We start from the raw sequence: 25,768 nt of genomic DNA, 5'->3' as shown, positions 1-25,768 counted from the left end.
GAGGATGATGCCTGTAGAACCTGTTTTCTTTAATCAGTATGAGGGGACTGTTCTCTAACTATAGTTAATCTTTTATGAATGTCCTTAGAGGAGCAAGAAGAATCTGAGGAGACAGAAAATGACATTTACATCAAGCATCTTCAAAATATTCTTGAGAGTATACCACTGGAAAAGGATTTAGATTCCCTGTTGGCTTCGTGAGTTGACTTCAGTTCTTTTTCTTATGCAGTACTGCAGTCACTTCTGGTTTAATAATAAATAATTCCTGACCATGCCATTAGCATTATATGAGCATGTTTTTCTGAGTTCATAATTCAAGTCCAGATGTGGATTTTGAAATTTAAACATTCAGTAACCCAGAAGAGCCATTCATTTAGCATTTGTGGGACAGAGTGAAACTTGAGACCAGCAGCAAATCTGTACTTGCAGTAAATAATGTATATTAATCCTAATCTGTTAAGCACTGGGCTTTATAACAGTAATAAAAAAGGTACCATGCAAAACGTTGTGGCTTTTTCTTTTGTTTGTAATTTCAGCAAGTTTCTTGAAGAGTTTATCTCGCGTGGTACAGAGATTGAATCTAATCCCACCAAAATGGCTGCACTCAATCAAAAGATCCTTCCTCTCATCAGACTTCTTGAGAGAAAGTAAGTTGCATTTTTCTATGACAGACCCACAGTCTGTAGAGTGGTGATATCAGCAATGATCTTGGATTATTTGGTGTAGTAAGCACAATAGTCTTGCTGAAGTAGATACAAAAGAAGTAACTGACTCCTAGACTCTGTCCAAATTTTATTTTCCTGATTGTCATTACATATTTTGTTAACACTGTAATACATGGATGCAGACCTACAGGCTTTTTACAGCCCTTTACTTTGTAGCATGAGCTTCTCTGCTCATTATGTCTCCTAGTGGTCTGCAAATCATTCATCTGTTAAGACATAATGGTTTATTGCCTTTGCAAAACCACTTCAAATATCAGGTTTGGATGAATGCATGTGCATTCAGTTTCCTTGGTTTTCCCTGTATTTCTCCTGTAAATACATGTTTTTCTATAATCCTCTGAAGAAAGTATTGATGGTTTTGTCTTTTGGCAGGTATCCTAAAGCCTTAGACTCTGTGTTGGAGAAGCACCTGGAAGATTGCACAGATGAGGCTGACCAAAATCTTTTTCATCAATTTATTTCTCTTTCATTAAGCTGTGGCAAGTACAAGGTAGGTAGGATTGTGATCCTAGATCTTGTATGGTTATACTGTCAGAAGGCTGATTTTTGACAGAATTCTGCTCTCTATTCCTCCTTGTAAACTGTCTACCATTCCCACAAAAAAAAAAAAAAAAGAAAAAGAAAAAGAAAAAAAACACCCTAACTTGATTAAATATTTTGTGGGGGGAGCTTGGTCAAAACTGTGGTAAAACAAAAGCTGTCAGTCTTTTGAGTTTTTTTTAATCATAAGGACTCGTAAGTGTGGGCTTTTTTCCCTGGTTAAAATTTATACATTTCCACCTGCTCCAATTGCTACCAATAATTTTTTTTCCTTTAGAAACATGGCCAGTACATTCACTGTAGTGGTCAATAGTGATGACACAGTGGTGCCCAGCAAGGCCTCACCTTACTTAAGGATGTTGTCAGTGGCAGAGGTGTCTGTGTCTGTTTTGGGAAAGCTGAGAAACAGCTTTATCACTGTTGAGAGAAGATGGCTTGGTCCTTTTCCTTGCACTGATTTATGAATGTTTGCAGTCGGTAACAGGGATGAATAGAGTGACCATAGAGTTCTTCCTCTGCCATTTCTGAAGAGCAATTGAAACTCAGCCTAACACAGAATAACCATTACTACAACAGATCTGGCCGAGGAATTTATTATAAGAGCTGGTTAGTATTATGGCTGTTGTTCGCAATGATTGAAAGACTGAAAGCACTTAGGAATATATGACAAACCACATAAAGAAACACTTCCTGTAATTTTGTACTGTTTTAACAAAGATGCAGATTCTGTGTCTGAGTAACAAGTGGATTAACAGAAACACAAGGCATGCAGAACAGAGGCATATGACTCTCTTCCAGCTTTTAAGGTTCCTGAGATAAGTGCACGCAATTGGACTAGCAGGGATGCCTTTTTAACAGTTTCTCTCTGTGCTCTGTCACATTGACATTGTCACTAGAGCTTTCTCAGAATCCTTAGATAAGAGTAATGCTTTTCTAGGACATAATGGTGTCTGTGGCTTACTGTACTTTTCAAGCTATCTTCCAAAAACTGTCTGCAATAGTGAAGAAATGTAATAATTTAAAATAGTTATACAATATCATTGTACTGTAATTCATCTTTCTAGGTTTTGATTATGCAGGTTATCCTCTGATACAAAAAATTGCCATAAGAATGTCTCCCATTATCCTTATGTATATTTAAAATATTTTTAACATGTAATGGGGTCACTGTGAAATCTGTATTTCAGTTTCTGGAAGACTCTGATACCTCCCTTCTGCTTAGTTTGAATCATCCTCAGCCTGCTGTGCGGGTCCTGGCTCTTCAGCATTTGAAAGATGTTATTGAAACTTCAAAGGTTTGTGTCTGAACCTCTCGCATACAGAACTGACTTAATATAGAATGTCTTCAAAACGTTTTTGCCAGACTTACCAGTTGAAGATGAGTGGTATGTGAAACTGTGCCTATATCATCCTTATTGCTTTTCATGGTGTTTTCAGTAGGCTTCTGTCACCATTTCCCCATATTCTGGAGTCTGGATATAGTTCTTGTTGATTAAGCTGCTCATCTTCTCATAAAGTCCAAGTTAATTAATATTTCTAGTTTTCTTTCTTTTGTTATTGAAAGTTAGTCTGCCTATAAGGTTTAATTTAGATTATATTACCACTTCTCTTACACTAGAATTCAGATATTTCATTAAAAGCCTGTAAAGTGTTCTACAGACCAATTATTTATTTTCCCTTTTACTTACTTTACTTACTTCTACAGACCAATTATTTATTTTCCCTTTTACTTACTTTCCTCTGTTTTCCTTTATTTTTTCAGGAAGGTTTTGATCAGGCTTTCATAGAAGAAGCAATTTTTGGACGGCTCAAGGATGACAACAGAGATGTTGTGATGTCTGCTCTCAGTTCTTTGGAGGTAAGTATGTGTCTTTTGGCATGAAAGATTTTACCTGGTCTCCAATGTGTGTGTGCCTGGACTGTATTCTGTGTAGTTGTCTTTCTTGTCTTTGTGTCCTTATTGCATTACTTTTATCCTTTAACAGGTGAAAGCAAACAAATTCAGGAGAGTTGTGTTGTTTTCCATCTCACAAATTCTCCCCAAATCTCTGCTACCCGATCCGTACCAAGGTGTAGGCAGTTAAAGTGAATTTATCAATTTTGTTTTTCTTTTTTTTTTAATGTAGCTACTGAACCATACTTAAATCTTTGATTATTATTTGAGGCACGCTTCCTGCTTATTCTGTATGTTTTTCTATAAAAAGGCAAGCCACACTATCTGTCTTTTGGATGGAAAGTGGTGCAGTCACAAGACATTACTCCAGTGAGAGGTGCTCAGCTGAGTTTTTCCATATGTGAGTCATTTGGTCAGTTGATAGTGGCAAAGTCCTGAGCTCCAGCTCAGGTTTACTGGACAGGACTCTGGTATGCATTGTACTGATTGTTTCCATCTAGAGTAACAGTCTGTCTTTATGGCTTCTGCTAGTAGTAGTGGATAATATTATTAGTAGTAGTGGAATTGGTCTTGTGTGTTCATTCATTCTTGATCACCAGTAAATAGGAATAGAAGCATGTGAGGGCTCCTTTAAACTTTAGTGTCTTTTGTTAATGTGCCTTTTATTTTTGTGATCCAGATGGAATGTAAAGTAAAAGTAATTCTTATTTAATTACAACATAGGTTGCATATTGTTTATAATTTTTACTAAACATTTCTACATTCAGTAAATTCTCCATACTTCAGCATCTCAAGAGGGCATACTGGGCAGCTTTATTACTTCTTTTCACCTGATAGTATTTTCATTACATGAACATCAGCAGGAATGCAGTTAGTCATGTTTGATCTCTGTTCCCACTTGGTGTAGCACATGCATTTTCCATTATGATGTGGTAGACTGTTTTGTATATTGTTGTATTTTCATTCATTTTTCTTGATTATGGTTCAGACTTTCAGGGAACAAGTCAATCCAGAAGTAATAGTATCAAGTCTTTTGAACATTTTCCAGAAAGCTGATCTTTCAAAGGATGGAAAATGGTATGTCCATGCTTTTTTTTCAGTCTACATTCTTTCTGTGCAAATTATTTTTTTTAAAGTAACTATAAAGAGTACTTCAAAAACTGTGTTTCTCTGCAAATGTTTTTTGTTATGCTATGTCTATGCTGAGTTACAGGAGAGATGTCCAATTATTATTTAGATACAGAAAATCACCATGGAGAATAGAGAACAAATGAAAGAAATATTGCTGATGTGATTGAGTAATGTGTTTTCAACATGATTTGTTCTCTTTTAGGTACAAGGTTTTGGAACAAGCAGTAAAAATTTTAGTCAAAGAGGAGATTTTGAAAGAGAAGAAAGAGCTGCTAGATGCAGCAGTAATGCAGTTGTTACCTTTTATGATAATCACTAATGCAAATTCAAAATCTGCAGATTGGAAAATGGCTGTGTGTTTGTCAGAGTCTGATCTCTGCTCCTTGCATCCTTTACTGAAAGGCTGGCCAGAAGGTAAAACATTCCTTATAACTAATTTGATAAGAGAAAACCTGTGGCAAGTTAGGACCTCATCTTTACTGAACCTAAACACATATTGAAGGAGGCAGGCTGTTACTATCAGGCTATCATGCTGTAACTGTGAATGGATTTTGAAAAAAACCTCTTTGAAAAAAGGTAGAAATTGTTTCGTGTGTTTCTGACTGATTCTAAATATTGAGCCACCAGTATGTTAATATGTGAAATTTATACCTAGATTATTCAATTTTTTTTTTTCCTTTGGAGTAGCTCTTGGAGAGGCAATTAAATCTACCACGTCTACAGTGTTGGTTGGAGTGGCCAATGAGAAAATTATTCTGCTACTTTCTGGAAATTTGACATCAGGGGACCCTTCCTTACTATTGCAAAAGGTAAGTATACCATGTCAATCTAACCTTAGAGAAGTTTTACTTTTCAGGTGGTGACTGTAATCAAACAAATGTCATATAGAAGAACTTTGCATAGCTGTTCTAGGCACTAGTATGCTATCATCAAGCTGCTAGGCAAATACATGTGTATGTATGTATATATATATATATAAAATTATATCTATTAATTATATATATATGCCTATATGTATTTATATACTATTACAGATACATAGATATATATAGCAAACCACAATACCATCCATATAAAACTAATTTCTTCCTTAAGTTAAGGAAAAGAAGTGATTACCTTTTTTGACAAATGATTAGTGTAACTAAATTTGAGGAATTTTTACCTTCCTGAAAAAGAATTTCTAGAGAGTAAGCAAGTATACCTGTAGGTTGTTCATAGAAACTGATATTTGTGCGTTGTAAGGTTTCAAAGAGTACAATTACAGCAGACAGTAACTTTTTACCTATGATAGAAACTAAATACCATTTTTCTATTGCACCATTTTTCATTAACATGTTCAGTTTAGTCATAGTGAAGTCCCACTGTCATACTGATTTTTGTTGTCCTCCACTCTTTTTTCTAAGGTTGATGACCTGATACTTGTTGCTGAAACAGAATCTGACAGTGTGAGACAGAAAGTAGCTACTCATATAATCGGTGCAGTGCTTGTTCAGTGCTGCTGCAATACACAGATGAAGGCAAATTATTTGCCAGTGGCTATCAGAGTCTTCCACTTTTTGGATAAAAAAATTAAGAATCTCAGAACTTGTGAACCTGCAGAGGTAAGATGTAAACAGTGTGGAGAGGGTATTTTCTTTGTACTGAAAACCGTATTTAGAAGATTTTTTAAATTGTTTTTACTGAAGGCGAAGTTCAGAAACCTGAAGTGAAAAACCTCACCTTCATTTCTTCTCAGAGCAAAGACACACACTTGGCAATAGTGCCATTAAGAATTACTCTAATATTTTATGTGTGTTTCCATTGGAGTTTTCTTGACTTATCTTGTTGAGAAACAGCTCTAGGTTTTTTTCTGTGTGTAAGAAACCCATTTGAGCAGGGCTGTGTTTCTGTGTGTACATCCCCTCACATATACACACATAGTGACACATGGTAATTATTTATTCTGACCTCAGGTTATTCCAGTGACGATTTTTTTGTATATGCAAGTATCTGAAACATATCAATTCTTTTTCTGGAACAGAGCTAGATCAAAGTGTTAAACTGACTGTCAAAAGTGCTGCAATTCCCAATCCTTTTGAAGATATATTTTAGAGAGACTGATATTTTACTCTTATGTTACCTCATTTATGTGCACGGTAATTATGGTAGAAGGAGCTAGCATAGGTTTTAAAACTCCATATGCAAGTTTCAATGTAAAATCAGAAATGTAATTCACTCCATAAGGATACCTCTTCGGAGGTTGGAAATGAAACGTTGCTGAATTTTAATGCTAAATTTCCATTTTCTGTTGCATGGAATTGTGACAGAATACATTAAAATCAATTTTCATCCACAGGAAACTCCCCTAAGTTGGTCTGTTGAAACAATAGAGGAAACTTTGGTGCCTAAAGACTTGTTAAGTGCATATATAGAAAAGCTCAGCAGTGATGAGACTGCTCATGCAGAGGAGTCAGCTATGGTCCTGTTCTTATTGAGAGACTTCATTAATGGCCTAAAACCTCCCCTGTCCTTTTCAAAAGGTAGGTGTTAAGATTTTACCTGTCGGTAACACCAGCAAAAAAGGAAAGTTAATTTTTTTTCTTTCAGAAGTTGTTGGAATCAAGGAGATGTTGCTTCCCTAACTTTCTCCTTTGTTGTTGGTGTCTGTAAAGATGACTTACTTGTGAACATTAAATCAACCAAATGTATTGTCCTCTTTTAACTACAGATGTCTGTTTTTTCCTGGTTTCTGAGGGTGTTCCTATGCACCTGCTGGGTCTTAATTATAACCTTAATTTTTTAGAGGAATCTTGGTGGAATCCTGAATCTCTGAATCAAGATAGCCAAGACTACCTGCACCTCCTTTTGGGGCTGTTTGACCTGCTTGTCAGCGGAGCTAGTGAGGGAAGCGATGTTCTTCGGTACAGAGCATTGATGAATCTCTTATTCAAGGTATTATTATTGCATTTGTTGCTCTGAATTATGACTCAGTAACTATTTTATGGTTACATTAATTTTATGGAAAACTGAGAAAAATGGTCAACAATTCATGCAACACTGCTTGTGACATTCAAGTACTGTGAGGAGATGGAAGTGTAAACTTCAGCTGGGTTACTTAACCCTAATTAAATGTAATAATGGAAAACTAAAGTTAAAAAACAAAACACAAATGTACTAGTGGAGGCAAAGATAAAAACATAACACTGATTCGCAGAACAAGATCAAGAGCCTAAAGTTTAAGAAAAAAGTTTTTGTTCTATCTTGGTAGTACAATAAAGGGTTGCTCTGTAAAATTTGGTAGTGTTTAAATACAGAAACTGGAAGGAAAACTTCTGGGAGAAATGTAGTGTTTCCTTATTACATCATCTCATGGTTTTTCACATGCATATGTAAATAACATCTGGACTTGTGTATACATGCAGCATTTACTCAGTAACTTTTTCTTCCCAAATGACACTGTTTCTCTCTTTTTCTGAGACAAAGTTCTCTTTCAGTGTACTCCTTTGAAGTGCGTGGGGTGGTTTATCAAATGTTTTCAGTAGTTGTTTGCCAAATAAATTAAACAAGTGCTTTTTTTTCTTTTTTTTTCTCTTTTCCATTGTGTTTAATTTAAGGTGCATCTAAAAGATTCAGAGGTTCTCTTCAAATTTCTTGCCATTTTATGGACTTACAGTTACAACCTTTCAAATCAACTGAACTATGAAGTCAGTGCAATGCTACAGACTCAGGCTCTGTATATTGGCTATGCACTGCTTGAATCACAAACAAACCAGAAAAAGAAACAACTGCTATCACCATCATCTCCAGGTAAAGTAAAAAGTATCTATCTGTCTGTGTGTCTCTCATCTTACAACTCAATCACCGTACTTTTTAATTTTGTGCAATTTTACAATATTTTATACCATGAAGGGTATCTCAAGTTATTTATGTTCAGCTGCACTGGGCTGAGACAGTTCTCTTGCTGATTCACTGGTGCAGTTGTAAGTCCAAGCTTGAAGTAAGTAAAGCCACATTTTTTTAAATTTTATAAGTGTTAAAGGAGCACAGGGCTGTGCTGAAGGAGTCAGTTACAGGACATTACTTTCTGTGCAGTCTCGGGGTGTGACAGTCAGCAGCAATATATGAACTCTGAGCTTAAACATGAATATAAGGACTGTTATGAAGTTCAGAGTCATGAATCTGTGAGACTCATTGGTTTTGTGTACCTTAGAGGTTTACGGTGAAAAGAGACAACTTCTTAATTCCAAAGTAATGTGGATGCCTCTTCAGCGACAGCTACAGTAAAATTTTCACCACTTTGCTCTGTTCTTTTCCTCCTTCTCTCGTTCTTCTTGCAGTGGTGATATCTCTGCTAATTAACTTGGTTAGTCCTGTGAGTGAAGTTCGAAGGGCTGCTCTCAACTGCCTCCATTCCTTGAGAGGAATAAAGGAGTCTCTGTTTCATCCTGTCCTTCAGCATTTGGAGCAAAAGACAGAAGAGATTGTATCTGACCCTACATACATAGCACAGGTATTTTTTAAATTAAGTTTTGTCTGCTGCTGTGAGCTTCTATCTCACAGAAAAGAAATCAAGTTAACCATTAAGGTAATTGTCTTTGTATCCTATAGTGGACTGATTTAACATTCTTTTAGGAACTATGAAAACATTCGAGTGATTTATTACATGGAGAGAGTTGAAAACCTAAGAGGCATTAACAGTGGTTTATTTCCAGATGAAGAACTCTGCTTATATCTCAATTGCAGTGTTATGAAAGCATCAAATAATTGTTGTTTTAAGGCATTTTTATTGCAAGAAAAGAACTTAATTTTCACTTTGCTAATGAACTAGATGATGGGAACTCTATTTGAGGAGCTTGAGACACAGCCAAAACAGAAATCCCAGAAGAAAAAATTGTTGGAATCTTTGGAAAACTTACTTGATTGTGTACAGAGCCCTATTTTCCCATCATATATTGCAAGAAACTTAATGAAAATTCTTCATGAAATCCATGGTGAAGTAAGTGTTGCCTTTTGAGTATTTTAATGGGTTCTGCACTTGAGTGAAATGCTGAAATCACATTTCATTTAGTGGTAATGCTGTTAAATAATTGCATAATATATTAGATTACTAGGTATTAAGTTGACACCTCCAATAATATTCTGTAAAGCTGCAAAGTATGGTTTAATGAAACATTAAACATTTTCTTGCTCCTTCCAGGAATATAATGGCTGCAGAATTTTGCATTGGAGTTTTTAAAGAAACTCCCTTGATATTACTAAAGAATACTATTTCAGAAGAGACTGTTACAGAAGACATTTATTACTTTGGTTAGTGAACATAGTTTTCTGTACAGAATTGCAAAGTATTAAGTAGTGCTGTGAATTTCTTTTGTATATATTAACTTACTCTTATCTAGCATATTCAGAATTCTCCAAGTACTGGAAAGTATGACTTCAAAGTTCAAAAAGCTGAATTAAGCTTGAATTTTTATGTTCTGTTCAGTTGTATATGTCTTGAAAAGATTGTGAACTGCATAGCAGGGGTGAATAGTTTTGCTTCACATTTGGGTTTTGTGGAAAACAGCAGTCATAAATGGATGGAAAAATTACCTTGCTTCTGTACTTTGAAATTATGAAATACTGTTCTGCAAATGAGAATAGCAAAGGAGCAGATGAGCAGGTAGTTGACATAATCTTATATTATGCCTTGTATTTTTCCAGTTGAACAGCTGTTGCCTAAAATACTGTGTGCGGTGTGGTCCGAGAGAGGGGAAGCTGCAGTAAAATGAAGCTGTGCTACTGGAAAGTTGTTAAATTGAGAATGGATAAAAACTTCTGTTATGCATTATCTCTGTTTGCAGATGGTTCTCTCTCACCTCTTGCCTGCACTAAAGCGTCTGCTAGAGAAGGTCTTTAAGAAATCTGAGGCAATGTTAAAAGATGAAGTCATTCTCCTGCATCTAATCCTTGGAAAGTTTAATGAACACTCAGCAACCCTCCTTTGCAAGAATCAGCAGAGTTTGGATTTATTTATCAAAAGTCTGCATGCTGCCAAGAAAATATATGAAGAAATTCCACCATTTCAGATCACAGCACTTGGGCAGGTATGGCTTTATGAAATACCTTTTATTTATTTTTATACTTGAAGCAGCTAGCAGTGTTTGAGATTGGATCCACACAGAAAGGCTCTTTCTGTGTGGAGGAGTCCATAGCTTTCGACCTGTATTTTTTGTACTACAAGATTTTTGTGTCTCGTAGTGTCTTTGAAACATCTAAACAGGCTGCAAAACTTGAACTCTTAAAATTATCAGAAGGACGTACTGCTGCTTGCTCTATTTTTTGCATTTTGACAAGCACAAAATAGCAATACTGTATTTGCACACAGATAAGTTTCTGTATTGTTACAGATACTACTGTTCCACAGGTTTTAGGTTTTTGTTGGTCAGGCAAATGCTTTACCTAATGTTTTTCATCTGAAGAAAAATTGTGAACAAAATGCAGTAGGTGAGAAATAGTTTAATTTGAAGGAAGCTGCAAATTCGGGCGTATATTGGCCAGGTGTTGGCACGTACTTCCCAAAGGCTGGCAACAGCAAGTTTGTTCCCCACACCAGTCATTTGAAAAAATTCAGAAATCAGTTTGTCTGTTGGATATTTCACATGTATGTGATCCACATCTTTAAGATTCCTGGATATATACAAATACATAGTTAATATGCAGGTTTTTGCAGTACTGCATGATGGGGTGTGTCATACAGAATCCAGCATATATTCATTCATCACCTTGTGATTTTTTTACCCTCTTAAAGTAAACCTCTCTGCATCCTTTTTTTGCCCCTTTTGTAGATTACTAAACCATTCTTTGCAGCTGTGTCAGATGGAGTGGTGCAACAGAAGCTACTAAAAGTATTGTTTGACTTACTCTTAACCTGTAAGAACTCACTTTGTGCCCAGACTATCAGCAGTGTGTTCAAAGGGGTAAGTGGAAACCTCCAGAACACAGAAATACGTTCAAACCCATCACAGTGTGATTTTGTGTCACCTACATTCAGTTACACTTGTTTATGTCATTTATAGTGGGAAAGGAATGGGAAGCTTTTTGTCAGAAAATAGAATAGTGTTAATGGCATGAAAATTGTATTAAATGACTGCTTTTAAAAGGTGTTTCTTTAATATCCACCTATCAGTCATTTACTACACTAAGCGAATGAATTCAGCAGAAAGTCACTTCTTTTCTGCTCCACTGGTTTTCATTTTCTGGGATATGACAGGAATATGTGGATTATATACCCATATGGGCATGAAAGGCATGTATTTTTTTAAAAAGGCAGGGCACAGATATGTGATGTGACAAATTGTTCATTGGTGCTTGCATTGTTATTGTTTTGTTTCAGATTACAGTGTGTGCTGAGCAGATTGTCAGAGAACTGGAGCCTCCTGAGAAAACCAAAAGTCTGGCCACTGTTCAACAGACTAGAAGGCAGAAAATGCAGCAACAGAGGTAAAGTAATTAGAAACCCACAAGTATTATCTGTGCAGTTTGAAAACACCACTTGTCTTAATATGTTGCATAGTTTGTACTGAAAATGCAAGCAACTATTTCTTCTTTTCACAGTAAAATAAATCCAAGCTACTTTTGGCATGGGAAAACCAGCTCATGCCGCTGTTTGAGAACTGATGGAAATACAGTCAAAATATATTAAAAAATCCAGTATATTTAATATTGACAGTTGCTGTTACAGAATCTTGACACAGTTGAACAAGACTCATTTTTGTTAATAGTAAGATTAGTTTTAAATATAGATGCATGGGCAAATTACATACACTTGGCTGAAACCTAACAGATGTTCATCAAAATATTCGTTAGTTGACTGAAAAACAGTATTTTGTTTCTAATAAGGTGGTAATGTAATCACTAATTTTTAAATCTTTGTCCTGTTTCTTCTCTCCATTCTCATAAGGAACTGTTTTGTTCACTGTACTCACTCTCTTTAACATTCTTTCAGCCATATTGAGACAGGATATTGAGTTAATTTTCCTGGTTTCACCTGGAAGAGCTTTTCTAATTTTCCTTCACTTGACCATTTTGAATAATCATCACCTATTAGATTGACCCATCTGTAAACTGTACCTGTCACAGTTTACAAACACACATGCTCACACATCCCCCGTTGCCTGCATAGTCAGTGTGTTAACCACTAGTGGTTCCAGAGAAGCAAGTTTCCTGGATGGCAAGCAGATCATCATTTGGACAGTTACCTGATAACAGATTTTTTTTTCTCCCCCACTTCCAGAAGTGTTTCCAAGAAACACTTGTTTTTTCAAATTCTGTCTGAATTTTTTTTGTTGTTGTTTGTTTAAAATGTGTTGCTGCTTCAATCAAAAGCCCACATACTGCCACCCCTCCAGGGAGCAGCAGTAAAGGACATACAATACTATGTCAAAGAAAAATTGTCTATTTTTAGTTGGGGGTGTGTGTGTGTTTTCTGAAGCACTGTAGCATTTCCTTTGAAAATCCATGATTGTCTTGTCTTTTTAGAAAACTTCAAGATGCACAATTGGCACCAGAAACAAGGCACTCCAGCTGGCAGAGGGTGATGCTTATTCTGGAGTTACTGCAGCATAAGAAGAAGCTTCGGCATCCACAGGCGTTGGTACCTGCACTTTTCAACCTTCTGAGCAGGTAACACAGAGCCCTGGAGCCATCTCTGCTGCAGCAGGCACCCTAAGCATGGAAACATGGGCTACTGTGTCTCTGCTTTGTTGCCGTGTCTTGTAGCTTGCCTTTTTCAACTGAACTTCTTTTAGGCCAATCAGAGGAGGGGAATGGGAAGTTAATTATGATTTTTTTCCCTTTGAAACAGTAAGATTCTTATCTGATGCATAGCTTCTCTTCTGTGAAAACTTCATTGGGCAGAGGGCTTGGGATTGCCAAGAAGGGTGATACCTGTCTTAAAATTGGGATAATTGGCAGGAGTTGTGTCTTCAGCAGAGCTACAGCTAATTAGTAAAGAGCTAATTCTCTAAGCTTTGAAATTCTTCCCAACACATTGTGGAACAATCTTAGTCTAGTGCAACCTAAGGAAACTACTGTTTTTCCTGCCAGCCCTATATCCAGACACTTAGGAAAGTTTATATGTAGATTAGGTGTTTGTCTTTCTTTCTTTATGACTTGCTTGACAATTATAGTCCAGGCTATACTTAAGTTTTTGGCAGTGCTTTGATAAATATCTTTTATTAGGCCAATTGATGCATTTGAAAATAAAAAAAGAAACTTTGGCAAAGAAACTACCCAGTCTTTTGGCAAAGACTTTATGGAAGCCTCAGTTTAGAACTTCTGTGGAATTAAAATTGCAGTTGCTTATTTGTAGCTTAATATGCAGTTCAGTCACTTATTTTTCCATCCTCTTTTTTTCATGAATGTATAGGTGTCTGGAACCTAGGGCATCAAAAGAAGAAAATATGGAATATACAAAGCAGCTGATCCTCAGCTGCCTGCTGAACATCTGTCAGAAATTGTCATCAGATGGTGGCAAGGTCCCAGCAGGTAAAAATCACCACACTCATCCCTTGGTAATTCTGTCACTAGGTCAGCATTAAAACAATGGTTTCAACTTGGTTTTCTTCCTCAGTCTACACTATTTTGTTATGGAGAGAGAGATTCATCTATGAGGGTATACAAGTTTGCATCCCTAATAATTTTTTGTAGATGCAGTAGGTATGGTTTGCAAACTGAAAACAGTCCTTGAGTGTACTGTTTATTCCTACATGGCTGACCATTAATGTGTGAATCAGTGAATATTTTTACCTGCAGATATCCTGGACAAAGAAAAATTCAACGTGGAACTGATAGTTCAGTGCATCAGGATTTCTAAAATGCCCCAGACACACCACCATGCCCTGCTGCTCCTTGGTGCTGTTGCTGGAATGTTTCCTGTAAGTAAGACCTGGAATTTATGCATTGGCTTTTCTCTTTGGTTTCTAAGTATTGGGTAGAGTGAAGAACATACAGATCTCCTCTGTGGGGAAAAATTTCCTGAAAAGGAGCCAGAGGCAAAATGGACAGGTTTCCTGCTCTTTTAGGGCTTTCCTATTCCATTTTAGTTGAAAACAAGCCTTTGTCTTGATGCTTTGGTCACCAGCCATTTGTGGTTCACAGTGGAGTGCAGTAGAAATGGAAGAAGCTTTCTGACACCAGCCCTGCCTCACCTTCCCACTGTGGTCACAGTTCTCATGCCTTGTCTCTTCTTTCTCCTGTTTTTTTTATAAAAAGGGAAAGCACCTGGCCTGTTAGCACATGAATTCTTACAAGTTCCTATCTTGTACAACACTGAAAAATGTAATTGTAGTTGATAATAAAACTGGGTTGTTTTGATTTTGATTGACCAAGAAACAGGCCTTTCCTTGTACGGACTGAAATTTGACTGTACACTGTTCTAAGATTCTTTTGCTTTGAAACTCTAAACCAGCAAAATGTATCCAGGTGTATCAAACTCAGTTTGCATCTTTATATTCACCTCAGTATTTTCTCCACACCTTTGGAAAGGTAGCATGTTTTCCGAAAGAAAGAACTGTGATGTTTTTGATACATTTTTGGAGGATTTTGTAGTTTTATTGTTTGGGGTTTTTGTTTCCATCTTACTGCCATCACCTGCTATAGAACCAGGCATTTATTTTACATTAATATTGGCCCTTAAAAATTTTTCAAGGTCAAAATAGAAGGAAACATTTTTATATTCACCTCATCTCACTTTTAAAATCTAAAACGCTTCCAGTCACTAAAACTAAATGAAAAATATGCCCATAATTTATTGCTCTAAGTCCTGGCAAAATCTAGGAAACTAACATTTGAGGTAGGTGGCACCTCTAATCCAGCCTTCTTAAAATTGGTTATTGTGATTACAGTCTAGGCCCTCAAAAAGTCAGAAATTGAAATTAGTATGGTTAGTTTACACTGTATGATTGTGGATATTGCAGATGATTTACAGATACAAAAAAGGTGGGTAGGAAAATAACTGGAATCTGTGCCACAACCACATTTGTGCTTCCGCAGATTTACTCATAGCTGGTTTTACTTGTGTTCACCTGACACTGAGTGGAAGGATACAAGGTGTTTTATCACACTAAACTCTCAATTTCCACTCTCTAATTACTTGGTTAGATGTGTGTCTTGGTTTTTAAATAATGTTTAGTACTCTACCAATCACACAGTAAGTAGCATTAAGGGACAGTATCCATTTAAAACTCATTTAGGGAGATTTTGAAAGATAATCATTATTCTCTTTTGGTTTTTGGTTTTTTTTAATAGGAATCTAGTTTCATTTGTGGGAATGAGAAACTTTAAGGTACAATATGCACAGCAGCATGAACTAATTTCATCTGTTCTTCTCCAGGATAAAGTTCTTCACAACATTATGCCCATTTTTACATTCATGGGAGCAAATGTCTTGCGTCTGGATGATACCTACACTTTTCAAGTAATTAACAAGACAGTGCAGATGGTTATTCCTGCTCTTATACAGGTACATTTGTCCACTTAATGAAAAGATTATTAATTGAGTAACTTTATTTAGAATATTAGTGGTAGAATAAGTTGTCACCTACTCTAGGATTATTTTGATAGACATTAAATTTTATGTAATATAATGTAATTCTGACTCCTCTGTCTCTGACCAAGTTCATCAGACTGCTGCTTTTCAGTCTCTTGAGTTTCTGCACTTTATAAATGGTTTAGCCAAAATTACCACAACTATATGTGGAGAGGACCTAAAACATACTTTAAGTTCAAGCTTTTTGTCATAAAAACAGCAGGCAAGTTCACTAGAGGAACCATTGGAAGAAAGAAGCTGTTTATTAGTCCTATAATATGCTATGGTCATAGGAATAGTAGACGTGGTCTGAAAGAAGTGGAAGTGCTTTCATTCTTCCAGCTGGTGTTTGTGGGGCATTTCTTGGTTTTGCCTGGACCTCATAGATAAATGGATATAAACCAAAACAAAACCAGATCCTCGTTTTTCAAAACAACATTTTCTTCAATCAGATTTCACTAGCACCTAAGAAATCTTGATTCTTGATCATAATTAGATTTAAACATGAAACATGATGTATAAATGTCATGTAAAAATGAATTGGGGAAAAAAATGTCTTCAATAATGGGCTGAAGATTTCCCAGACTATATTTAAGTATATGTGTACACATTTTTCATCCTCTTACAGTTCTCTGTTATATAAAAAGAGAGACAAAATTGATTTAAGTTTTTTCTTTAAAACCTTTTCTAGCAGCCCACACAAGTTTCTGTGACAAATTATTTGTTGCATACGATTATTAGATGTGGGAAGACTAATGTTACTTGAGACCATGTAGCCCATGTGTATTATTTTTCCTAGGCCCTTGAATCTAAGACCCTAACTCAGCAAAGTTTTCTGATGGATGTGACTTTGCTTTCTCTTGAAAATGTCTTGTTTGTTTCAGCTGATGTCAAGTAGATTTTTTCTTGGTTTTTTCCTTTTTTTTTTTTTTCTTTTTATAAACTTTATTTGAAGCATCTTCCTTTAACACTGAAAAGGAACTGTATGATTTAAAACTTTACTTGGGAACACTTACATTTTCCTTGAGGTTAAGCACTTGGCAATGCTGTTGTCTGGCACTCAGTGCTTTCTCTTATTTGCTGAAGTTGCAAGAAAGGCTTTCTACCCACCTGCAGTAACCTGTCTGAACTGCTGTGTTTGTGCACAGGCTGAAGACAGTGACTTGTCAGAGTCCTCAGGAAGCGTGGAGGAGGTGGTGATCAAGATAATTCGTGTGTTTGTGGATGCCCTGCCCCACGTGCCAGAGCACCGGCGTCTCCCCATCCTGTCCCAGCTGATCACTACAGTGGGAGGAGACAAATTTCTCTGGGTTCTCCTGGTGCTGCTCTTTGAGCAGTACGTGACCAAAACTGTGACAGCAACACTAAGCACAGACAAGGTTAGCAGGCTGAGGGGTCAGCTTTTTCATTGAGAGCCTGATCTCTTTTGTTCATGATTTTGCTTTTAGGGAGGTTCTCAATAAGCCCCAAGTTATGCTGGAAAAGGTAGTGAGCTCTGGATTTGTGCTACAGCAGAACCTGATGGTGATGTTGGTTATGACTTGTACTGTACATTCAATAGTGTTACGTCCTGGAGCCTGAACAATAGATCAGATCATATTGTACAGCAATCCTTGATCTGAAGAGCTGATAATCTAATTATGTAGTGCTTCAATAGTAATGAAGTTGGTTTCTTTCCTTTCAATTGTGTTTGTGAAACATGATACTGGTCTTTCTCTACAGACCAAGATGAAAACCCTATTAAGTTTTTGTGTAGGCAGGCCCTGAGATTAGGTGAAAGCATAGTTGATGGGGAAAACAGAAAGAATTATTAAAGGAACATTGGTGAGAAGATAGTCTTTACTGCAGCAGTTTAATCTGTCTCTTTACCCTCTGGACCTATGTTCTCTCGAAGGACTTGCTGCTTTTACCACTGGTGTTAATCCTGGAAGTGTCCAGATCAGCATGACATTTTCACAAGCTCACTTAGGCGTTTTCAAGTATTTTTATTAGTATTGATAGAAATACTCTTTCTTAATCCTTGAAATATTTCTCTTTTTTTTCTGAACCTTTAACAGGATGCTGTTCTGCAAGCAGACACCGAATTTTGGATTTCCATCTGCTGCAAATTTAATGTACGTTTGCAGTTCCAGAGCGTGATGAAGATAATCCAATATCTGACAGAGCTGCCAGAGAATAAAGAAGGTAACCACAAAACAGAGACAGCAAATGCATGTAAACCTTCCTAATACAAGAGACAAGGGGTGGTGGTTTTAAACTAAAATTGGATAGATTCAGACTAGATATAAGGAAGAAACTCTTTACTCTTGAGAGTGGTGAAGCACTGGAACAAGTGTCCCAGAGAGGTGGTGGATGCCCCATCCCCATCAGTGTGCAAGCCTAGGCTGGATGGGCCTTTGAGCAACTAATTTTACTTTGTTTCTGTGATCAGAAATTAAATATCTTTTTTCCTTGGATGCAAATTTGTTTTGTCAATGTCTTCAACAGATGATCCTGGGACAAAAAAGTTAAGAACATGTAAGACAAAGCTGAAAAATCAGGATGGGCAACTCTTTAATGTGGAGTCTCACTCTGACAAACAACTCCGGCATTTCAAATTCTTGTCAGTCTCCTTCATGTCACAACTTCTGTCCTCTCAGAGTTTTGTGAAAAAGGTAATAATGGCAGTTTACTTCTAGACTGATCACAGTAAGTGATTGTGCCATATTGGAATAGTTGAGGTGTAATTTACTTTTTAGTATGACTTGGTATTCAAAGGGGTGGCACTGTCCAGTGTAGCTTGCTGACATCTTTATTGACACAGTTTTGAAACCTCTCAGTAATGTTACTTATTTTTTATTAAGGCTTTTCCAGATAGTCTCCATTTGTGTGACTGATGCATAGGTAACCAAGTGAAATTCTGGTCCCAGTGTATTCCCACTGGCTTTAAGGAGCTTGGGATTTCACTCACAGCCTGTGTAACTCCAAATTCAGCGTGGGATTCATGCTGTTAATTGAAAAGACAAAATGTTATGAATTTCAGGCTCTGACTCTAGTTGGTAGTCCAAGTTTTTCAGCTGAAAATCATCCACCAGCATGAAATGTATTTGCTAATGTGACTGCATTGCTCAAGGTGTTCAGATTTCCTTCTAGAATGATGGCTTAAGTACAAGTGTAGGGACTCATAATTACCATGTTAGTAGACATTTGATTCAAGAAAACGAAATTTTTGTATTATGGCATTTTAGTTTAATGAGAGGAGGTAATTTTCATATTTTCATTCTTGCTTTTTAAACCAGATAGTTGAATATGAAGAACCAGAAGTGCTGCAAGAGTTGGAACAGAGGTATGCTTTAAATGTGCCCTACTCCTATTCTTAGCTTTTACTGCAACCCAGGAATATATTTAAGTGTAATGCCATTAGAATATCTTTTACTATAATGATACTTTTTAAATGTCCTCTGCAACAAACAGTATTTATTATGTGCAAGTTACTTGGTTTTGGTTTGGTTTTCTCTTTTAATGGAATGTGAAACTTTTTATTTCTGAAAGATTGCTCTACCCAATATCCACTCTTCTCTGTATTTTGATAGAGGTTATTGACATGCTTGGCCATAACTGTCATGCTATTCATGTCTGAATCACTAAAGGAATTCCAGATTTTTATCAAAATATATTGGTTCATTGGTAGGGGAAAAAAAAGGATCATTGTTCAGGGGTGCCTCTGTATTGCTTTAAGTACCAGTAATCAAAGATCACAGTTATAGCCATTGTGCTGTAAAAGACAGTGATAGGAAATTGAGGGTTTCTTTTGCAGAGGCCTAGCTTTTATGTTCATTCCAAGAGAAACAGGGTGTAAGATTTATTTTAAATGCTGTGTTCCATGAATGCTCATTTTTAAATTTTTCTGTTTAGTTTCCTTGTATTTTTGTTGTCATGTGAGATTTTATGCTTTCCAGTAATAGTAATGGACTTCTTTAGTCTCCTTGTTACTTGCTAAAAGTTACTTTTTTTCTGTCTAGGCTGTTAGAAGAAGTTCTTCACTACATAAACACTGTGGCATCTTCAGTGGAAGGAAACGTGGACAAGCCAACGGCCAAATTTTGGAGGGTTCTGCTTAGCAAGAGTTATGATATGCTGGATAAAGTATGTCTCACTAGCCCCCAAGTTAGCACTGGGACATTGCTGCTTTTGCTTGTTAATATGGTTATAAACTTCGTAGGGTTTCTTGTTGCTTTAGTACTATATTTCATTGGATGGTCTGCAGCCTGGTACATCAATGTTTAAACTCAGCTAACAACTTGAATAACTGCAGCTAACAGCTTCTTAGGACAAGCAGAACAAAAATCAGGAATGCTTGTTTCCTTTAGTTTAACATTCTGCTGGCTGTAAGCAGTCATTTCACTATGTCTGGTGGAGAAAAATGGCTCTTGGCAGCATTTCTCACTGTTAACTCATAAAATTACTTAGCTAATGCTGTTGCGTATTTCTACATGAAATTAAATCGTTTCACTTTTCATCTTACTATTTTTTCTGATTAGAAATATATTTGTAGAATTTGAGTGCCTATCTTGTTGGAATTTTTTTTTACCTGTAAAGCATATTCCAGTTTTCATGATGTACGTGCACAGGACATTGGCAGAATTATTTTGGGTAAAGAGGGACAGCTCACGAGAACAGACAAAAGGACTTGCTGAGGAAATCTCAGAGCTGGTGGATAATGGCTGCTCAGCAGCCAGTGAACACAGACTAGCTGGAACCTGCTTTGTTGTTTTGCATGCCTCAGATACAGCATTGCAGGCTTGTCCTCTCTTCTTTGACCCTGAAACCCATGAAGGAAGTTGAAGAGAGTCTTATCAGGAGGCTGCCATGTCACAGTGCGTGCAAAAGCATTTATGGTATTATTTTGTTTGTTTTCTTGTAGGTCAATGCCTTACTGCCAACAGAAACCTTCATCCCTGTAATTGGGGGACTGATGATGAATCAGCTGCCGTCAGTGAGACGCAAGGCCATGGACCTCCTGAACAACAAGGTGCAGCAGCGCACCAAGTGGCAGAAGAGCCAGGTGAGGCAAAGGGGTAAACCCAGTTCCTTTAGCAAAAGTACCCAGAAAGAGATTGACGTAAAGAATTCAAGTACCAGTGTCATGCCTGGCAAGGGCTCTTGAGCAGTGACACAAAGGCTACCTGCCCACAGCTACCTTGCAGGTCCTGAGTTTCTAATTGAATGTCTGATGTGTGTGTTCTCCTGTCCTCTCAGATCCTGCAGCTCTTAGAGCTGGTTCCTGAGCTCATTGCTATTGTCAAGTGCAGAAGAAAGGAGGAAGAGGAGGAGCAAGCCATCAACAGGCAGACTGCTTTGTTCAGCCTCAAGCTGCTCTGCAAAGGTTTTGGCACAGAAAATCCAGCACCATTTGTGCCTGTTCTGAAAATGGCCATTGATCTCATTTCTTCAGAGAAGGAGGAAAAAAATGTGATGGGAAGTGCTTTGCTCTGTATAGCTGAAGTCACCTGTACACTGAAAACCCAAGCAATACCTCAGCTTCCAAGGTACTGTTAGGTTCTTCTTAACAGAACCAGCTGCAGCAAGAATTAGTTATACCAAAGTGCAATACTGAAGGAATGCTGATGAAGGCTGTCTGCCCTATGTGTATTTTGTGCAGACAAAATAAAAATATTTCTAATCCTTGAAGGTGCTTTGTGGTCATAGAACTAAGAAACTAATGGGGAAAATTGCAAGACTTTTATAATGCACAGTAGAGTTCCTTATGGAGTCTGCTGCTGTCACTAGAGAGGCAACCTTTATGGCTTTAGAAAAACCAGACTGTAGTCTGTATTTTTTCTGTAGAATAGATAGCATTTAAAAACATGAGAATGAGTACAGTTGAAAACCCTTCATGCTACATTATTTTCTTCTCCCTATTCAAGAAGAATCCAAGTATCTAACTTGTTCCTTGTAAGACTGTTTCATTTCTTTACAAATACTAGTCTCTTATTGTCATTAAATCTTTAAACTAAAGACAGGGCTTTGAGTAACCTGACAGAGTGAAAGATGTTGATCTAGATGATCTTTAAAGATTTCTTCTGACCAAACCATTCTTTGATTCTAAGTCTTAATATCCTTCATTAGATTCAAAATAAAATATGACAATGAGCCCAGAATACTGAGTTTTCTCAAATGTGTATGAAAAAATTCTTGTGAAAATTGTCCCTGCAGGCTTAAGAGATGGATTTATTTGGTTGGAAACATACCTCCAAATGGTCAGTTGTTTCACCTTTCTCTGTTTGTGTTTGGCTATTCACAGGCTAATGCCGGCACTCTTGAAGACTTTAAAAAGTAAGAAGGAGCTGGTCTCCAATGAAATATACCTGCTGAGTGCCATCACTGCTCTGCTAAAGGTTGCAGAAACACTGCCTCACTTCCTTAGTCCTTACGTTTTGGAGTGCTTGTTGCAGGTGAGCTCTGTGACTCCTACAGGTGTGTAAAGGGGGGACAAGACCTGCCCAGATCCCAGAAGAAGTTGTAGAGATGATTTTTTTTTCCTCTGAAACTGAAGTAGGAGTGTGTGCCAACTGTGCGAAGGCTCATAACATACTACTCTTCCACTCACTTTCTTACGCAGATAACTCAGGTGCGGAACCTGAGAGCATCTCCTCCTCCTCCCTCAGATAGGTTGTATTTTGCCTCTTTGAAAAGGGAGATGAATCACAAAAGATCATTGTGTAATATTCAGTCTCCTCAAATGTGTATCTGACACTCTTGTTGGAGTCATTCTAACTCTCTGCTGCTGACATGGCCATTTTTCAGTGTTTGTCTTGAAGACAGTGAGGCTTTGTACACAGCTTAATGTAAGGTGTTCCAAGTGGTGCAAACAGCAAAATTCCTGACTGACATTTGAAGCAGACAACTACTATAAAATAAGTTCTTAAGTTGCTAAGTAGACCTAACTTTTGTTGGAATTCCTCACAGGTTGTCCGCTTGGAAAAGATTGTGGCTGAGTTCGGTCCTACTTCCCAGATAAGTGTCCGTGTAGCAGCACTGAAAACCATCCTAGCGACAAGGCTGGACCCCCGAATACTCCTGCCTGTGGTTACCAAGTGTTACAGTGAAGTGCTGCATACCCGCAAGGTAAGGGTTTTTTCATCCTTCAGTACTGTGATAAAAAAGGAGAAGATAAAAAGAAACAAACAAGCCAAAATTTGGTTCAGCTGTTCCCCTCCCAGTGCTTTGGCCACCACCAGCCTGCTCGCTGTGGCTGAAGAGTGAGAAACAAAGGAAGTCTCACAAACACTGTTCAGCAACAGCTAAAACACCACTGCGTAATCAGCATTGTTTTGGTCACAGATCTGAAGCACAGCACCATGTTTGCTGCTCTGAAGAGAATTAACTCCATCCCCACCAAATTTGCCATAGTCTTGATATTATGATCTCTCGGGCTTTTTGTACTGCTGCGGTGATTCAGGAAAGGTAGATCTGGAAGAGATCCAGCAGTTTATTGTCCTTTGCATGTTAAATGATGAATGCTTGGGAGATCATCCCATTCATAAAGGACTTAATTTATGTGCTAGGGACATGAGTGAGTCAGAATTTCCTCCAGTATGGCAGAGGGTAGACAAAATGCTTTTCAGGAATCCTACTAACTTAAGCCCCCAAAATACAGGGATAAAGCTTATTTATTTTATCAACAGTATTTCAATGAGTAAATGCATGAAGTACATAAATCCAATTCCCTAGTTACGTTTTTCAGTTACTGTCTACATTGCAGTTACCTTTGCATTGCTTTGCTTTTGTTTTGGCAGAACTGCCTGGGTCCCCTTATAAACATTTTGAAGGAGCACATTGCTGGTATGGAGAAGGAGCACTTGATCTCACATCAGCCTGAACTGACAGCATTTTTCATGAAAGCCTTGGACTTCCGAACAGAGCATGCCAAGGTAGCTTGACTGGGAGGATGAGCAGCAGCTGCACCTCTCTACATGCCAATTCCATCACTTGTTTAAGATTAATAGATTCCATTGTACACGTGCTCTGAAATTCTGGTTATCAGGTATTCTGTTCCAAATTGGTTTTTTGGTGGAAAACATGGCAGTTAAGTATTTTGTCTGAAATTGACAAAATTAAACTGTGCTTTGAAAGCTCAAATTCTTACATTTCACACTTAGAATTATGTTTTCTGATTTTCCTAGGATGACTTAGAGGAAGTTGGTAAGATAGAGGCTTACATTATTGACTGTCTAATCTGTATGGTTATGAAACTTTCCGAGGCTTCTTTCAGGCCCCTCTTCTTCAAGGTAAGAAGTCTAAATGTAATTCATCTGCATGTTTGTGTTTTCCAATGCACAGAAACAGCTAATCTGCCTTTCACTTTCAGCTCTTTGATTGGTCCAAAACAGAGGCTACCCTAAGAGACAGGCTGCTGACATTCCACCGAGTAGCAGACTGCATCGCAGACAAGCTCAAGGGTCTCTTCACCCTCTTTGCTGGTCACTTAGTGAAGCCGTTTGCTGAGACACTGAACCAGGTCAACATTTCTAAAACTGGTAAGTTGTCCGTTACTGGCTACAGAGAGGCTTAGTCTTGATTGCTGAGAGGCTAATTTTAATTGCAGAAATTGCAGTCTTACAGGATTTATTTCACAGCACACATAATTCACTTTTCTCTTTTTTCTTCCTCTGGTAAATGAGAAATCTTTCTCTGATGGAACCAAAGGACGTTTTTCATCCATGGGCATGGGGCTGCTATTACAATGTTGAGACAAAATGAAAATTTTCTGTGTCAGCCCCAGTGAGTTCCCCGAGTATGAAATTGTGTAGAAAGAGGATTTCTCTTTTTACTTTTTTCTTTTTCATTCATTGACTTCTCTTATATGCTGTCTGGTGTATCTAGACTCCTTTGCTTTCTTAGGCAAAAATAGGTGTCATTATTTTCTGTAGGAAATTTTGCCCATCATAGTTGTAGTGATCTGAAGAAATTCTCCATATCCACAGGAATGGCCAAGCACTTCTCCTGTAGCCAGTGGCTATTCTCTTTTATTTCCATCAGTAGCAGACCTGCTGGGGCAGTAGCTTAAAGGCAGATAATGTATCACATCCACTTTATTGTTCTGAGTGATGAGTACATCATTGCTAGGTAGTGCATCCCTTAGCTACACTGACAGACTAGCACTGTTTCTGTCCTGCAGTTTTGTGGGAAGTTTTGCATTTTCATTCTGTTGATTATATTTTTTTTCTTCTCCTTGGCTCATGTGTAGATGAAGCTTTCTTTGACTCTGATAATAACACAGAAAAGAGCTGTCTGCTGTTGCAGTTCACCATGGACTGTCTGCACAAGCTCTTCCTGTTTGACACCCAGAAGTTCTTGAGTAAAGAGCGAGCAGAAACCTTGATGCAGCCTCTGGTTGATCAGGTATTGACAAATCCATAAAAAATATTCATAGCTGATTTTTTTTTCCATAATTAACAAAAAAAAAATCAGGTGTCAGTCGCCCCCCTTACCTAAAAGGGGGGGATTAGTTCATAGTTTTTGGGCCACAGACAGTATTGATTTCTTTGCCTAAGGTTCTGAATTACTGACTTTTTGTATTCTTTTTTAAAATGTCTTCATTTTTTAAGGTTCGTGCATGTTTATTGAGCTCTTGCAGACCAGTGCACTCCCACTGATGAGCTTTGACTTAATTCTTGAGTACCTAAAAGTCAAAGCTAGAAGTGGTTTTGGCTGGGTTTATCTGAGCCTGGATCTGTTTTACTTCCACAGCTAGAAAATGTGCTTGGAGGAGATGAGAAGTTCCAGGAAAGAGTGACAGCACACCTGATACCCTGCATAGCTCAGTTTTCAGTGGCAATGGCAGATGATTCTCTTTGGAAACCACTGAATTACCAGATCCTGCTGAAGACAAGGCACAGTTCTCCTAAGGTTGGGAGCCGTCAGAATTTGAACTGGTTTTCTTTGTCTTGC

General features: G+C 37.5%; 1 protein-coding gene across 1 annotated transcript in view; it reads left to right on the top strand.

Moving 5' to 3' along the window:
- HEATR1 (HEAT repeat containing 1) overlaps positions 1 to 25,768 on the top strand; it is a 36,569-nt gene that overhangs the window by 7,978 nt on the left and 2,823 nt on the right. The window contains exons 8-42 of the mRNA XM_053939781.1: positions 89 to 197; positions 537 to 647; positions 1,098 to 1,215; positions 2,453 to 2,560; positions 3,028 to 3,123; positions 4,148 to 4,236; positions 4,493 to 4,704; positions 4,978 to 5,099; positions 5,694 to 5,891; positions 6,626 to 6,809; positions 7,073 to 7,221; positions 7,884 to 8,076; positions 8,607 to 8,779; positions 9,098 to 9,265; positions 10,110 to 10,352; positions 11,094 to 11,225; positions 11,642 to 11,748; positions 12,787 to 12,930; positions 13,676 to 13,794; positions 14,062 to 14,183; positions 15,641 to 15,769; positions 16,984 to 17,214; positions 17,893 to 18,019; positions 18,323 to 18,489; positions 19,114 to 19,160; positions 19,837 to 19,960; positions 20,739 to 20,879; positions 21,074 to 21,363; positions 22,119 to 22,269; positions 22,784 to 22,942; positions 23,614 to 23,748; positions 24,001 to 24,105; positions 24,186 to 24,354; positions 25,065 to 25,219; positions 25,568 to 25,726. Coding sequence (XP_053795756.1) covers positions 89 to 197; positions 537 to 647; positions 1,098 to 1,215; positions 2,453 to 2,560; positions 3,028 to 3,123; positions 4,148 to 4,236; positions 4,493 to 4,704; positions 4,978 to 5,099; positions 5,694 to 5,891; positions 6,626 to 6,809; positions 7,073 to 7,221; positions 7,884 to 8,076; positions 8,607 to 8,779; positions 9,098 to 9,265; positions 10,110 to 10,352; positions 11,094 to 11,225; positions 11,642 to 11,748; positions 12,787 to 12,930; positions 13,676 to 13,794; positions 14,062 to 14,183; positions 15,641 to 15,769; positions 16,984 to 17,214; positions 17,893 to 18,019; positions 18,323 to 18,489; positions 19,114 to 19,160; positions 19,837 to 19,960; positions 20,739 to 20,879; positions 21,074 to 21,363; positions 22,119 to 22,269; positions 22,784 to 22,942; positions 23,614 to 23,748; positions 24,001 to 24,105; positions 24,186 to 24,354; positions 25,065 to 25,219; positions 25,568 to 25,726 — 5,186 coding nt within the window. The remainder of the gene's footprint in view (positions 1 to 88; positions 198 to 536; positions 648 to 1,097; positions 1,216 to 2,452; positions 2,561 to 3,027; positions 3,124 to 4,147; positions 4,237 to 4,492; positions 4,705 to 4,977; positions 5,100 to 5,693; positions 5,892 to 6,625; positions 6,810 to 7,072; positions 7,222 to 7,883; positions 8,077 to 8,606; positions 8,780 to 9,097; positions 9,266 to 10,109; positions 10,353 to 11,093; positions 11,226 to 11,641; positions 11,749 to 12,786; positions 12,931 to 13,675; positions 13,795 to 14,061; positions 14,184 to 15,640; positions 15,770 to 16,983; positions 17,215 to 17,892; positions 18,020 to 18,322; positions 18,490 to 19,113; positions 19,161 to 19,836; positions 19,961 to 20,738; positions 20,880 to 21,073; positions 21,364 to 22,118; positions 22,270 to 22,783; positions 22,943 to 23,613; positions 23,749 to 24,000; positions 24,106 to 24,185; positions 24,355 to 25,064; positions 25,220 to 25,567; positions 25,727 to 25,768) is intronic.

Source organism: Vidua chalybeata, chromosome 3 (genome assembly GCF_026979565.1).
Source record: "Vidua chalybeata isolate OUT-0048 chromosome 3, bVidCha1 merged haplotype, whole genome shotgun sequence".
Lineage (NCBI taxonomy): Eukaryota > Metazoa > Chordata > Aves > Passeriformes > Viduidae > Vidua > Vidua chalybeata.
Note: the sequence above shows the minus strand (reverse complement) of the source record. Positions and strands in the feature narration are given on the sequence as shown.